At 52.4% G+C, this 12,994-nt stretch overlaps 1 protein-coding gene across 4 annotated transcripts in view; it reads left to right on the forward strand.

The window, feature by feature from the left end:
* Positions 1-12,994, forward strand: part of ARHGAP26 (Rho GTPase activating protein 26) — an 84,950-nt gene that overhangs the window by 36,652 nt on the left and 35,304 nt on the right. For all 4 annotated transcript variants that reach the window (XM_008629027.2, XM_017728252.1, XM_017728253.1 and 1 more), the window contains exons 13-16: positions 442-516; positions 4,631-4,718; positions 5,782-5,840; positions 6,652-6,757. In XM_008629027.2, coding sequence (XP_008627249.2) covers positions 442-516; positions 4,631-4,718; positions 5,782-5,840; positions 6,652-6,757 — 328 coding nt within the window. The remainder of the gene's footprint in view (positions 1-441; positions 517-4,630; positions 4,719-5,781; positions 5,841-6,651; positions 6,758-12,994) is intronic.

The raw sequence follows: 12,994 nt of genomic DNA on the forward strand, positions 1-12,994 counted from the left end.
CAGGAATGCTGCCAAGCACATCCTCTCACATGGGATTCCTTCCCCAAAACTTCCTGTGAATCTGCTTGTGTACAGGTGGGATTGTCCCAGCCCCGCAGGGAGAAGTCAGGTGCAGCAGGCTCAGACCTCAACCTGAAGGACTTGACACAGTAAAATTTTCCCAAATTGTCCTTGTTAAGTGCAGATCCTGCATGGGGCTGCCATGGCTGTGGGAAGGAGGAAAAGTGTTCTTAGATCCTTATTCCTGAGCTAACTGGGGGTAACATTTCTAATGGATACATGAAAACCTTGATATCAGCCCCAAATTTTGCCGTCTTCTATAGCTTTGTATTTAATTGGTGAGAAGGTTTCATTGGCTTTGCTATTTGAGAAGCCAAAGAAGTGAAAGAAATCTTCGCAGCTCTTGTGACCTTCTCCTGATAAGCTCCTTGTTTTTCCTAGGGATCAATGAGCAGGGGCTCTACCGGATTGTCGGGGTGAACTCCAGAGTTCAAAAGCTGCTGAGTATATTAATGGGTGAGTATCTGGAATTTTGGTGAAGGCAAGTAGGATGTGCTGCTTTGAAGTCTTGCCAAGCAGGAGCAGAGGCTCTTGTCGGGGTCTCTAATGGTGGTGCTGTGCCCTTAGGACCATGCTGGTCGAGGCCAGGAGGTCCCGGGCACCGCGGGCAGGTCTGAAGGTAGGACTCGTGTAGGACCTGGCTTCACCAGGTCCTGCTGCAGTCACTGGTGTCCTGCTCACACACGCTCCCAGTTCTGGCAGCCTTCCCAAATGCAAACCAAAATCTTCAAAGCTTTCAGCTATTTCTTTGGCTTTTCATCTCCTACCTGCCCCCTTGTTCCCAGCACCCTTTGAAGTGATTTTCTCCTGGATGTTGCATGCTGCCTGTGGCTGTTCTTGCTTTCCCCACGGACTTTCTTGTGCCTGTTTATCTCAGTCTTGCCCAGAGTTTTCCAGCACGTGTTTCCCTCGTGATTCTGGCATTGACTGAGGCATTGGATCCTGCAGTTCTGGATGCTCCATAGGGACAAGCTGCCGGGTCTTGCCACAGCAGAGCTTGGCTCTGGCTGTGTGGGACAGACCCATTTCAGCCCTGACCTCACAGGCAGCATTTCCATCCCACAGCTGCAGCCCTGGACCAGTCTGTCCATCTGTCCAGACACGCCTGAGACAACAGTGGAAGAGAGAACAGAACTGGGCTGGAGCAGGGCAGCTGCCCTTGGTCAGTCCTGTGTGATGCTGCTCAGACTTGGCAAAACCACGGATGAAATAGCTGTAGGAATAGGGAAACAGATGCTTACTAATTTGTTAGTGCCCTCTTGAATGTGTCTGTTACTCCTTGGGGAAAATGAATGACATTTCTGGTCATCTTCTTTCCCTTCACATATTTTCTTTCCTTTGTTACACGATTTCCTTTTCCTTGTCCTTGCAAAACTTCAGTGCTCCTTTCTCTGCATATTTCATCTTGCAGAGGGTTTTCATCTGTTGTGTTTGAACATCTTTTCCTTCTCCTTTTCCAATCCCTCCTTCTTTTTCCACCATTAAGGTGTTTGCTGAGCAAAGCCCATGGTGGCTGTTACAGCTGGCAGTGTTAACCTATGGAAAATTGGTAATCCAGGAGACTGGAGCCGAAGAGCACAGCTCTAAATCCGGGTGCAGGGGACCTCTTTGCTCTGGCATTTGGAAAGTTCACTGCAGTCATGAGAGCTGGTGGCTGATGCTGTTACTAGAGAAGTTTGGCACAGGCTGGGGACATGTGAAGGTGCCCTGTGGTCCCAGGGCTGTGGGAGCCAGCGCTGGCCCATGGCACTCACGGTGGGCACGGGGAGAGCATCGATTGAAGAGCACTACTGATAAAAACAGGCTGGGGTTGGTGCCCTGGGGCAGGTCCTGGCAGGTCCACAGCCAGGTCCTCTGGGATGCTCATCACCTCATCCGTTGTGACAGGGCCTTGGACCCTGTTCTGTCACAAAGGTGTCAGTCCTGGTGTCAGTCCTGGGGCTGTGGCAGGTGGCAGAACTTGCCTGGGTGAAGAGCTCTGTGGAGCTGGGAGGGATTCAGTTTTGGACACCATCCAGCATCCATTATCTCCTCAGCCACTGAAGCCACTCAGCTGCCGCCCTCGTGTCTCATAAGGCGGTGATGGATCGCTGGTGCTTTTCCTTTGTCCCAGCGTGTCCTTGCTGGTTGTTGATGCTGGAAGCCCCTTTGGAGGTGAGTCAGGGCTGGAAGTGGGACAGACTCCTGTTGGGAATCCCCCATGATGTTGACCAATGGGATGCTTTGCAAACCCATGACTCCATAATTCCTCCAAATTGTGGGGGATTAAATCTTCATCAGGCCCGGTGTTCGGGCTGTCTGTGAAGTCAGTGTCACACGGAAACGTGTCCCTTGTCAAACCCCATCTGTTCTCGCTGCCCTCAGGGCTCCTTGTGAATGGAGGAGCCAAATTGTGCTTGCACTGTCAGGTTTCCCTTATATTTAGAAATGAATGTGGGCAGTGTTACTGCTTCACATACAGTTTAAATGGCAAAAAGATTGAGTTTCCCTGAGCTGGTGTCAGTGACACTGCTGGGAAGGGCTTTGGCACGAGGTGTCCCTGCAGGAGGTTGGCGTGGTGGCCGCAAGGCACTGGCTCCCCGTGGGCAGCAGCTGGGTCAGGGGCAGCCTCAGCCCATGGGTTGGGTTTCAGGGCAGATCTTGTCGGGGTCTGGACTGGGGTGAAGCAGTGGGGGGTGCTCCCAGGGCTGGTGGGGCGCAGATCATCTCCTCAGCATTCACTGGCACCGTGTGCCATCACAATGAGGACAAAATCCAACAAATAACTGAACTTTCATCAGTGGGAGCTCCCATGAAAGGGTTCATTGTGGCACTGTGGGGGCCCCAGCAGGGCTGAACTCTGCAGAAGGTGAGTTACAGCATCTGATCTGCTCTTGCTCCTTTGCCACATGGGCCATAAGGGCTGGGAGTGGGGCTCCTGCCAGCCCCTCACTGCCGGGGTGTATCATCCCTGAGGCTGTTTTGGAAGTCTCTGGATGATAATCACATTGGGGTGATGAGGTGGTTCCCCAGGTTGTTCCACTCACCCTGGAGAAATTTGTGAGAGACATCAGATCAGCAGCAAAAAAGCAGCTCCAGGGTTAATGCTGACTGGGCTGTGGGTGCTTTTCCAGCCCCTGGTTCCCCACTGGCCCCAGCTGGTGTGGAAGTGTGGCCTTGTGGGAGGCAGGGCTGGTGTGGCGCTGGCCGCAGTGTCGCTGCCCAGGGAGGCAGATGCTGCAGCTGGAGCCCAAGGCAGGAACTTTTTGCAGACTCATAAATTTGAAGGTCAAGGGAAGCTGATTAACTGCTCTGAGCCTTTTCATGGGACCAACTGTGGAATTTCACCTCATGTTCCTTGATCCTGCCTAGGAACTGCTGGGTGAGCTTTTGCACAGACACAGTTTGGAGTTGTTTGTTCTACTTTGGTTAAAAAGTTGGGGTTTTTTTAAAAGATGGAACTTCTGAGGGGCTTTGTTGGATTTTTTACTATGCCAAACTTAACCTTGACTCCATTAAAATTCTCTCCTTGTAAAGGCACTGCCATAGGAAGTTCCTTGGGCATTGACTCAGGAGGATGGAGGTCGTTTGTGTGGTTGCTGAGACACACATGATCTCAGTGTGAATATGCATTTCTTATGTGTTTATTTTTCCAAGTGCACCTCTTGATGTTTTTTTTTTAATTAAAATTAACTCTTTGCCCCAAGGGAAAGCTGAACTCTATTCAGGGCATTCTTTTAAGTAGGTTGAAAATTACCCAATGGTTACATGGGGCTTTAAAATTCAAAAGTGCGTTATTTGTGTCTGTGAAAAGGCAAAAACCCCTGAGCTGAGCCTGTGGGAGCAGATGGTGTGAGCAGCTGTGGCTGTGGCACCCTGGGCCTTGGGGACACTGAGAGCCTGCGCTGCTCCCCAGGGACACTTGGCACTGGTGGGACCTGAGGCCAGGGACCCCCACAGGGGCTTCCCTGGGATTCTGGTGGGAGCAGGATCCTGGCTGAGTTTCCAGGATGGAGTTAGCAGAGAGTGTTGGTGGAGCAGCATCCAGGCAGGAGGGATCAGCACTCGGGGCACTTCTGTGCCCGGCTTTTCCGTGGCCCCGGCTTGGTGCTCCTGGCCCCGGCTCGGAGCCATCACTGTCTGGGACTCAGTGCTGTGCCTGAGCCCACTTCCTGCTGGCCTGGTGGTGGCTGTGCAGGTGGCTGTGGCTGTAATGGCCAGCTGAGAGCTGGCTGGGGAGGTGGCTGCAGGATGATGATGCTGGACATTGTCAGGAAGAGGGTCCCTGTCTGTGCCTGGCTGTCACCGCTGTCACTGAGCACCACGGGCTGCTGTGCCCCGTGTCCTGGCACACTGCAAGCCACTCTGCTCCTGTCCTTGCTCAGGATGGAGGATTCCCTTTTCTTTCTCTCGTCCCATGCTGTGAGTTTGGCCCATCCTGGGTGATGAACCCCATGCCCCTGCAGATGTGTCCTGAGCTGGGAACAGCAAATAGAATGGGATGTGGTGGTCTCCCCACACAGCTGAGCAGGCACGAGCTGGAATTGTCTTCAGTTTCTTTCACTTACTGCCTTTTCATCTTTTTCCACAGATCCCAAAACAGCCACAGAGGGAGACACAGAGATCTGTGCAGAGTGGGAGATCAAGACCATTACTAGTGCACTGAAAACGTACCTGAGGTAAGGAGAAAAGCCTCACCTGGCTTCAGGAAGGGTTTGGTGGGGGTCTGGGGTTTTACTGCCCATTATTGCAGACCCTTAACAACAGCACTTTGATAGAAACAGAGCAGAAACTGCTCTTAGGGAATTTATTCTGGCTTTTCCCTGACTTTCCAGCATGTTTGAATAGGATCTGGGGAACACACTCAGATCTGAGAGATGCACACGTTATACAGACACGATTTTAAAAGCTCATTCTTGCATCCCCTGCCTTGATTTAAGCCTTTCCTGGTGGACTTCCACCTTCTGAGCATGTGGCAGAAGGGGCAGGCAGTGCAGTGTAAGGGCAGGGGCTGTAGAGCTTTTCCAGACCCGGTGCTGAGCTTTATTGTAGTCAGGATTTCTGTGTGTCAGATGAGCCAGTATCATCCTGGGGATCTTCCCAACAGGATTGGGTGTTGGCAGCCAGCAGCATCTCATTATCCACAACGTGCTTCTACCTGTTGTGACCGCAGCTCCTTGCTCTCAGTGACTGTTGTGTGCTGGGTTGGGCTTGAGAGAGCAAGGGAGCACAAGAGAGAGCCTAAATCCAATTAGGGTGATAAGCGTAATTAGCCTGGTGGATCTCAGCCTAGAAAATCACAGAATTTTGCATGATTGGCAACCTTTGCTCTGGAATCTGAACTGTTGGCAAAGCAAAGAGGAATGTGGGCAGCACCAGTGTGTCCCTCTGAAGGGATGCAGCAGTGAGAGGGGACAGTGGGAATGGGGATTGGGAAAGTTTTACAATTAGGCTTTGTTTATCTTTTTAATTTATTTTCAAGCTTACTTGAAAATCATGGGCTCAGTAATACACTGAAGCTCTGTTACTGAAGGAATGCTAAAATTAAAGATTAATTTAGTGGTGAATAAATCAAAGGTCCTTGCATAGATCTTATTCCTTCTGATGAGGGGAATTAGAGTTGGTGTTGCTTAATTCTGCACTTTCCAAAATAGAGCTGAGTTTATTGTAGGGGCAAAGCTTTCTTTGTGTGGATTGTGTTCCTCAGATGTGTTTTGTGCCTGTTTCCTTTTTATCTTCCAGAATGCTCCCAGGGCCCCTCATGATGTACCAGTTTCAAAGGAGCTTCATCAAAGCAGCGAGTGAGTTTGTTGATGTTTATGGCCCCGCTCCTGAGGAGGAGCCTCATTTGCCAGTGGCTGCGATCCCCCCTGCCCTGCTGCCTCCCCACCACCCTCCCAGGCTGCTGTCCTGGCAAGCAGAGCAGGGCTGGAGCCAGGGCAGGCTGTTGCTGGGAGGTGACCAGAGGTGGAAGAAGCGCAGATGGTGCCGGGAGCGTGGGGCTGGCAGTGGCTCCCGTGGCTGTGACCACTGGCTGTTGTTAAACAGCACCCACGGTGTTTGAGGGGCTCTCTGCTGGTTCAGATGTCTGTGCTGCCTTCCTTTCACTGCCATGGGGAGGGGGCTTTGCAAGGAGCAGGGCATTTTCCATTGGCAGCTGTGCAGCCCGTGGATGGGGGAGCGGGATGTCAGGAGAGCCCCATGGTCCATGGCCATGGCAGTGCTGGGCTCCTCCAGCAGCTCCCACTTAGTGCCATGGACCCAACCAGCCTGTGGAGCACCAGAGGCTCCAGCCTGGCCTGCCCTGGGCACACTGACCATGGGAATGTGCCCGTATTCCCTTTGCTGGAGTCGCTCTGGTTACAGCCAGCCTGCCCTGCTCACCATGCTGTTCACATGGCCTCTGCTCCCAGCTCACCGTTTCAGCCCATCCAGTGTCTCCCTTTGGAAACAGCTGCCTGGAGGTGGTAGGCAGGAGCAGCACCGTGGGGAGTATCTGCCATGCCTGGGTGTGGGATGGATCAGCTCCCTGGGATGTCTGTCAGGGACAGTGTTAGGCCTCTTCCCATAGCAACCCCCTGTGGAGATAAATCCTCTTCTATCCTCATGCAGAACTGGAGAATCAGGAGTCCAGGGTGTCAGAGATCCACAGCCTCGTCCATCGGCTCCCGGAGAAAAACAGGCAGATGCTGCACTTGCTCATGAACCATTTGGCAAAGTACGTTTATGACTGATGTGTTTTTCTCTCCTTTTTCCACTTCCTCTGAAAGTTAATAGTGGTGGAAAAGTTTCCTTGTGTATAGTGTTGAGTCATATCTGGTTGGCAACTGGAAACCCGCGTGTGAGTGAACCGAGGGCCGAGAGACCGAGGGGGGGATGAGGGGTGGGAGCTTCCCAGCCAGCCCCCAGCCCCAGGGCATGGAGCCCATTAGCTCCTGGGAATCTCGTGTTGCTTTTAACAGCCTGCAATGGGTTTGGCTGCCCACGATGTCCAGGAGGCAGAGCGGAGGTGAAGCTCCTCGCGTGGTTTCGGAGCAAACCTGCCATTAAAGGACTAAAAGTGATTTCTTTGCTCAACAAACGACTACTCTGGGGCGTATTTTCTGCCTTTCTGCACCCTGATGAATCAATATTTTTGTGTTACCTTGAAACTTTGTGAGGGTGAAGGAATGGGATAATTTTTTTTCTTTCAGTGGTAGAGCTGACCTGTAATTTCTCATCTTCTTCCTGCCCCTGCAGGTTCCCATGGAAACCTTTGATTAGTGTTTTAGAAGTGAAAGCATCATCAGGTGTTTGTGCAGCCTCAAGGCTGTGGGGTTGGACCTGCCCTTGCTGTTCATAGCAGTGCTGCAGGAACAGCAGGGATGAGGCAGGACTGGGAAACCTGGGGAATGACTTAATTGGGATAACTGCTTAGGAGGAGATCTGGAAGAACCCAAGTTATCTGTTTAGAAGAAAAAATAACAAATGACATTTGAAATAGGCCTAAACACAACTCCAGATGCTTTCTTGTGGCCTGGGTTTGTGTCTGCTCTGTGGGGTCCCTGGCAAGGCTGTTAAAAACCAAATTGCTGCTTTAGGTGTTGGTTTCAAACCTTCTGCATTTACAGCCTGAAGCCAAGGCCAAGTGGTTCCAGGTGCTCCCATCACCCAGAGGGGATTGCCCAGGGAAGCTGTGGCTGCCCCACCCCTGGCAGTGCCCAAGGCCAGGCTGGAGAGGGCTTGGAGCAGCCTGGGACAGTGGAAGGTGTCCCTGCCCAGCGAAGAGTGGAACTGGACGAGCTTTAAAGTCCCTTCCCACCCAAACCATTCTGGGATTCTGTGATTTTGTATGTGCAGGGAATCTGTAATTGCTTAAGTGTTTTCCACCTAAAGGAAAAACCTGGTGATAGAGTAGAGATGTGGAGTCAGGTTTACAGTGGGGTTTGTGCTGCTTTAGTGGAGAAGGAATTCAAACAAAACAAACAGTGTGTGTGGTGCTGTGTGCTATTTTACGAAGAGAAACAGCTCATAGTGTTATTTAATAGGAAAAAAATTAGAGCAAGGCAGGAGGCTGAGGGGAGAGAGCCTGCTGAGCTCTGCAGCCCTGGGGGGATCCTGGGCTGTGGGGACAGAGGCACAGCCAGCCCCAGGCATGGGCTCACAGCATGCCTCTGGGGTTGGTCCTGCAGCCCCTGCTCCGGGAGCAGCACCCTGATCCAGGAGCATCGCCCTGCTCCAGGAGCGCCCACAGGGCAGCCGGGGCCAGGGCTCATTGCCATAACTCTTCTAAATGAGCTGGTTGAGGCTGCAGAGCCATTGAGCCGGATTAAAGACAAGAATGGAGAGAAATCTTCACATCTGCAGCAGATGTTTGGTGGGAGGGGCCATGCTGCAGAAGGGACGGGGCCTGGCTACCCCGGGGGGACGCTCCGGACGGGTGGGACCGGCCGAGGTCTGGGTGCTGCTGAGAGCAGGGCACCCACAGCCAACATGGGCTAAGCCAAGGGCCTCGGGCTGGCCCTGCCAAGCTGGGCTGCACTGCTTGGAGGGGATTATTGTCTCATCTGTTTCTGACTGGGTTTTTTATTTTAAGTAATGTATGAATAATCAAGATTTGCATGTTTATCAGATGAGCTAAAAAAAATATTTCTCAGTCTTGCTGTGGAGATTTCTGACACTAAAACCAGAACTTGGGCTGAGTCGGTCAAGTAAAGAAAGCATGTCCTGGGTGGTTTCTGACTTCTGTGTTTTTGGGGTGTACGTGCTCTGCTGCACTGACAAGGGACGTGGGGCTCCTTATGTGATGAAGCTGCAGTTTTTATCAACAGTAATACAGCTGGTAAGAAAGCTGAAATGTTCAAAAAAGGCAGTTATTAACCCCAGTATTAGACAGGGTAAGTGCCTGGGAGGTCGTTCAGCAGTGCCCTTCCTCCTGTGCAGCAGAGGAGTGTGGTGGGTCCCATGGCAGCTGGAGGCCACAGAACTGGGGTGCAGTGAGAGGGGCCTACAGAGGAGGGAGAGGACAAATCTCAGGAACAAGCACAGACAGAGTGGACAGAGAGGAGCATTTTGATAGAAAATGAACTTGATTTCTGCCTCTTACTGCGTCTCCAAGCCCATTTGTGCTGCCTCCTGCCTCATGTCCATATGTCCAGGCAGTTGTTCACTATGCCACAGAGAGCAGGAGCAGTCCCTATCCCTGCTCCTTCCAGCCTGAACCAGTCTGGGATTCTGTGATTAAACCAATTTTTTTAAATGCCAGGTAAGTTGAAGTGAAACGAGGGGCCTGTGGTGCTGCCGGGCTGGTGATGGCTGTGCCAGGGGTGCTGCTGGAGTGGAGCTGGTTGCAGAAAATTGCCATTTTTGTTAGTGGAGCTGCAGTATCGTCCCTGTCTCTTTCTTCTTTTGTAATGTACTTTCTCACCCAGGAGTCAGTGCTGTGGAGGTGCAGAGCAGGGGGATTTCACTCTGATTATATTTCAAGCACTTAGGGAATTATTTTTCATGTGTGGCCATATTTTGACACCTGAGCTTTGCTTTGTTCTCGTGGTAGTGAGTCCAGGTTCTCCAGCACAGATGGTGCCAGGCTCATGCCCCTTCTGTGGGGCTCCCAGCCCCTCCTGTGGTTGGCATCACTGCCACTGCCCCACACAGCCCCTGATCCACGCACCCACTCCTCTGCTGCCAAGGTCAGGACCATGAGGAGGCTGCAGCCGAGCTGTGTGTACGTGTATTTAGCAGAATTAATTATCTCTAATCGCTCCCAGCTGGGACCTGGCCAACACCAACTGGTTCCCTTTGGTTTTGCTGTGGTGGTGTTTTCTAGTTTACGTGTTTTAACCAAGATGACAGTGATTGTTATCTCCTGCACAAATTGCTTGTTGTTTATCAGGGTGGTGGTTTCCATGGGCTCTGCAGGGCAGCTGCTAATGGGGACCCACCAAAACCCACAACGGGGCAGGGGCCGGACACGGAGCCCAGAGCGTTCTGCAGGGCTCGCTGCTCAACCAGGGCTTGCTGGCAAAGCAGAAGAAGAAAAAGTTCCTCCAGTTCCTCTGCCTAAAGTGCCGCGCTGGGGCCGCGCTGCCCCGCAGAGCCCCCGGAGCTGCTCCCTCTGTGCCCCGCGGCTCCAGGACCCCACCAGGGCACCTGTGTGGGGCCAGGGGGGGCAGCTCCCCCAGGAATGTGCTTTTCCTTGGATTGTTTTGCCGGTTTCCCCCGAAGGTGCAGCCGGCGAGGAGGCTGACGCCTCTTGGCACAGCAGGTCTGATTTCATCCCCGTGGCAGCTGTTTATGCTGCTGTCTGGTAACTATTCATTTGCTTGATTTATGTATTGCTTCCAGTAAGTCATTCTTGTCCAGGACGTTCTGGAAATTTCCACTGGCCACTGAGGCCTCTGAGATGCTCCCATCTCGTGCTGCTCACCTCGTTTGGCTGCCAGAAGCAAACAGGGAGCTGCCTTTGGCCCGGTGGGCTGGGCCAGGCAGTGATCCTCCTTGCTGCCTTTGGGAATGCCATTTTTATGCCCAGTACCTGTTTCTGCTCCTTTTGGATCATGGCAGTGCTGGATCCAGGCAAAGCCCCAGAGTTCAAGTGACCCAAAGGATCTGGGTGCTCTTATGGGTAGCAAAAGGGAGGTGACATGGAAGGAGACTCCCTGTAGGCACGTGCTGCCTTGCAGGAGCTGGGAGAATCCTGCCTGGGGCTTGGCCTGGGTCAGGTTCAGGCTGTGCTCTTTTTTACACCTTTTCCTTTTTTCCTAGTTGGAATGAGTTGGGTTTTGAGGTCCCTTCCAACCCAGCCCATTCTGTGGTTCCATGATTCTGTGATTTGTGCTCTGGAGATGGAGGTGCCAGAGCCTTGTGGGGAGCAGCAGCACCTTTGGCTTCCCCCTTGCTCTCCTTTCCCTCACATGTTTTGGTGGAGGAGCCGGCGATGCTTCCGCAGAGGCGAGACAGCCCTGCAGTGCTCTGTGCCTGCCCTTGCCAGCTTTGCCTCCCTCTTACTCCTCTGCTTTTGTTTTTAATATGAGATTCTGCAGAATTAAAAACCACCACAAAAAGCCCTGTAGGTGTTCGCTGGGTTTTTTAGGCTTGGCTTCCTGTAATGTGTAAATTAGCAAAAGATTTTGTTCTGCTTCTGCAAATGAACTTTTAACCCCCTCTGTCTGGGTGCTCCCTGGAGCAGCTGTGTGGGTGCTGGTAGCTTTTCCTTCCATGCTTCTCTAAAAGCTCCTTATGTTTCATGCAGGCTCTCCAGTTTCTAGCTGGAGGGAAATGTGCTCCAGAGCCTGCAGTGTCCCTCATTAGGTTCTTTTGTACCCACATCCTGCACAAGACTCGAGTCTGGAGATAGGATAATGAGGGCCTTGGACTAAAGCTGGCATCACCACCCTGGCATGATGATTTAGCTTGTAACAAAGCAGCTGCTGGGTTTGCTGTGGAGTTTCTGTGGTTGAACATCTCTGCTGAGCTCCTGCTGGATCTCTGGGAGCAGCACCAGGCATTTTGCATTCCTCAAGTGTGAATTCTTGTGGGCTTGTGTCTCAACCTGGTGTTGTTGGGTAGAAGTTGTTGATAGCACATAATTATCTGGGTTCTTTTTAATTGTTTATCACAGTGAAACTGAAACTGAGTATGAAAAGAGATTGAATCGAGAGTGAGCGAAAGATTTCCAATAGCTGGCTGGAGTCTCCCTGGTGGTGTCTGCACCATCCCCGCAGACAGAGTGGGATGGAGATGTCTTTGTGGGCACATCCCTCTGTATGAACAGACCCAGCACTGAACCAAACTCAGAGAGATTTTAGTCAGCTTTTCAGCAGAAGAAAGCAGGCTGGAAATCACCACAGCTGAGATATCTTGGAGCTGCAGTTTTTGCCAGGATGCTTGTGTGATCCCTAGGCTGCAGAATCACAGACAGGTTGGGATTGGGAGGGATATTTAAAGGCCATCTCGTTCCAACCCACATGTGTGTGGCAGGGGGCACAGAAGTGGGGGAGTGAGGGGTGTTTCCAATCACTGGGCAAAACCTTGTCCTGCTGGTGAAGGTGAGACAGGCATTTTTCCTGCTGTTGTTCTCATCATTAATTCTGAAAGCTGGTTATTCCTATATTCCCTTTCTTCCACCACTGTCTTTTAGGAATTCAGTATTTTGGAGGGATGAGCTCTAATCTTGCATTTGTGAAGTGAATGAGGTCCAAAATATCTCTAAGGGGAAAAAAAGGTGAACCCCCCTCTGTTGCTCTTCCCCATGGCCGCTGCACTCATGTGAAGGTGCAGGTGTGCACCAGGCACCTCCTGCACGTGGCCCTGTGACCTGGCTCCCTGGGGAGACGTGGGAGCTGTGCTTGCTCAGCCCAGTGCTGCTGCTGCTGCTGGGAGGCTCTCTGGGAGCCTGTTGACTTTGGCTGTTTTCCATGCAGCAGGTTGTAGACTCCGGCGCGGCGCTTGCCGTGGCGGCAGATCTTTCAAAGGATTCCTTGTTAAGCCAGACCTGCTCCTTGGGGCTTTCCTTGCCCTGCTGGCCATGTGGGTTTGTTATTGCAGTGTGACAGCACCAGGGAGGTCTGGTTCTGGAGAAAAACCTGCCCATGCAGCAGGGCTTTGCCGAGGTGCCAGGGCAGTGGCACAGTTTGCAGCCGTGGCAGGCCCCGTTCCAGCCCCATCCCCAGGGGTGTTTGAGGTGAGGCCTCTTTGCTGGCTGTGTTTGTGCAGGTGGAAGCCATGGTGACTTTTAACATCAGCTCTGGCCGTGGCTGCGGTTTTCACCAGGGTGTCAGGGGAAACCTGCAGTGCTGCCATGCCGGGCACAGGGAATGTGCCAGCCCGGTGCCACTCAGCCCTGGGCTGAGGGTTGGTGAGCAGGGCTGGGATCCCTCTGAGATCCCCCAGCAAACTCAGCTTGCCCAAAGCCTGAGAGGATGGAGAGGATGGCTTTGGAAGCCCCGCTGGCTCGGTCTGGGAAGCCTGAGCC

The sequence above is a fragment of the Corvus brachyrhynchos genome, unplaced genomic scaffold (genome assembly GCF_000691975.1).
Source record: "Corvus brachyrhynchos isolate BGI_N302 unplaced genomic scaffold, ASM69197v1 scaffold21, whole genome shotgun sequence".
Classification (NCBI taxonomy): Eukaryota; Metazoa; Chordata; class Aves; order Passeriformes; family Corvidae; genus Corvus; species Corvus brachyrhynchos.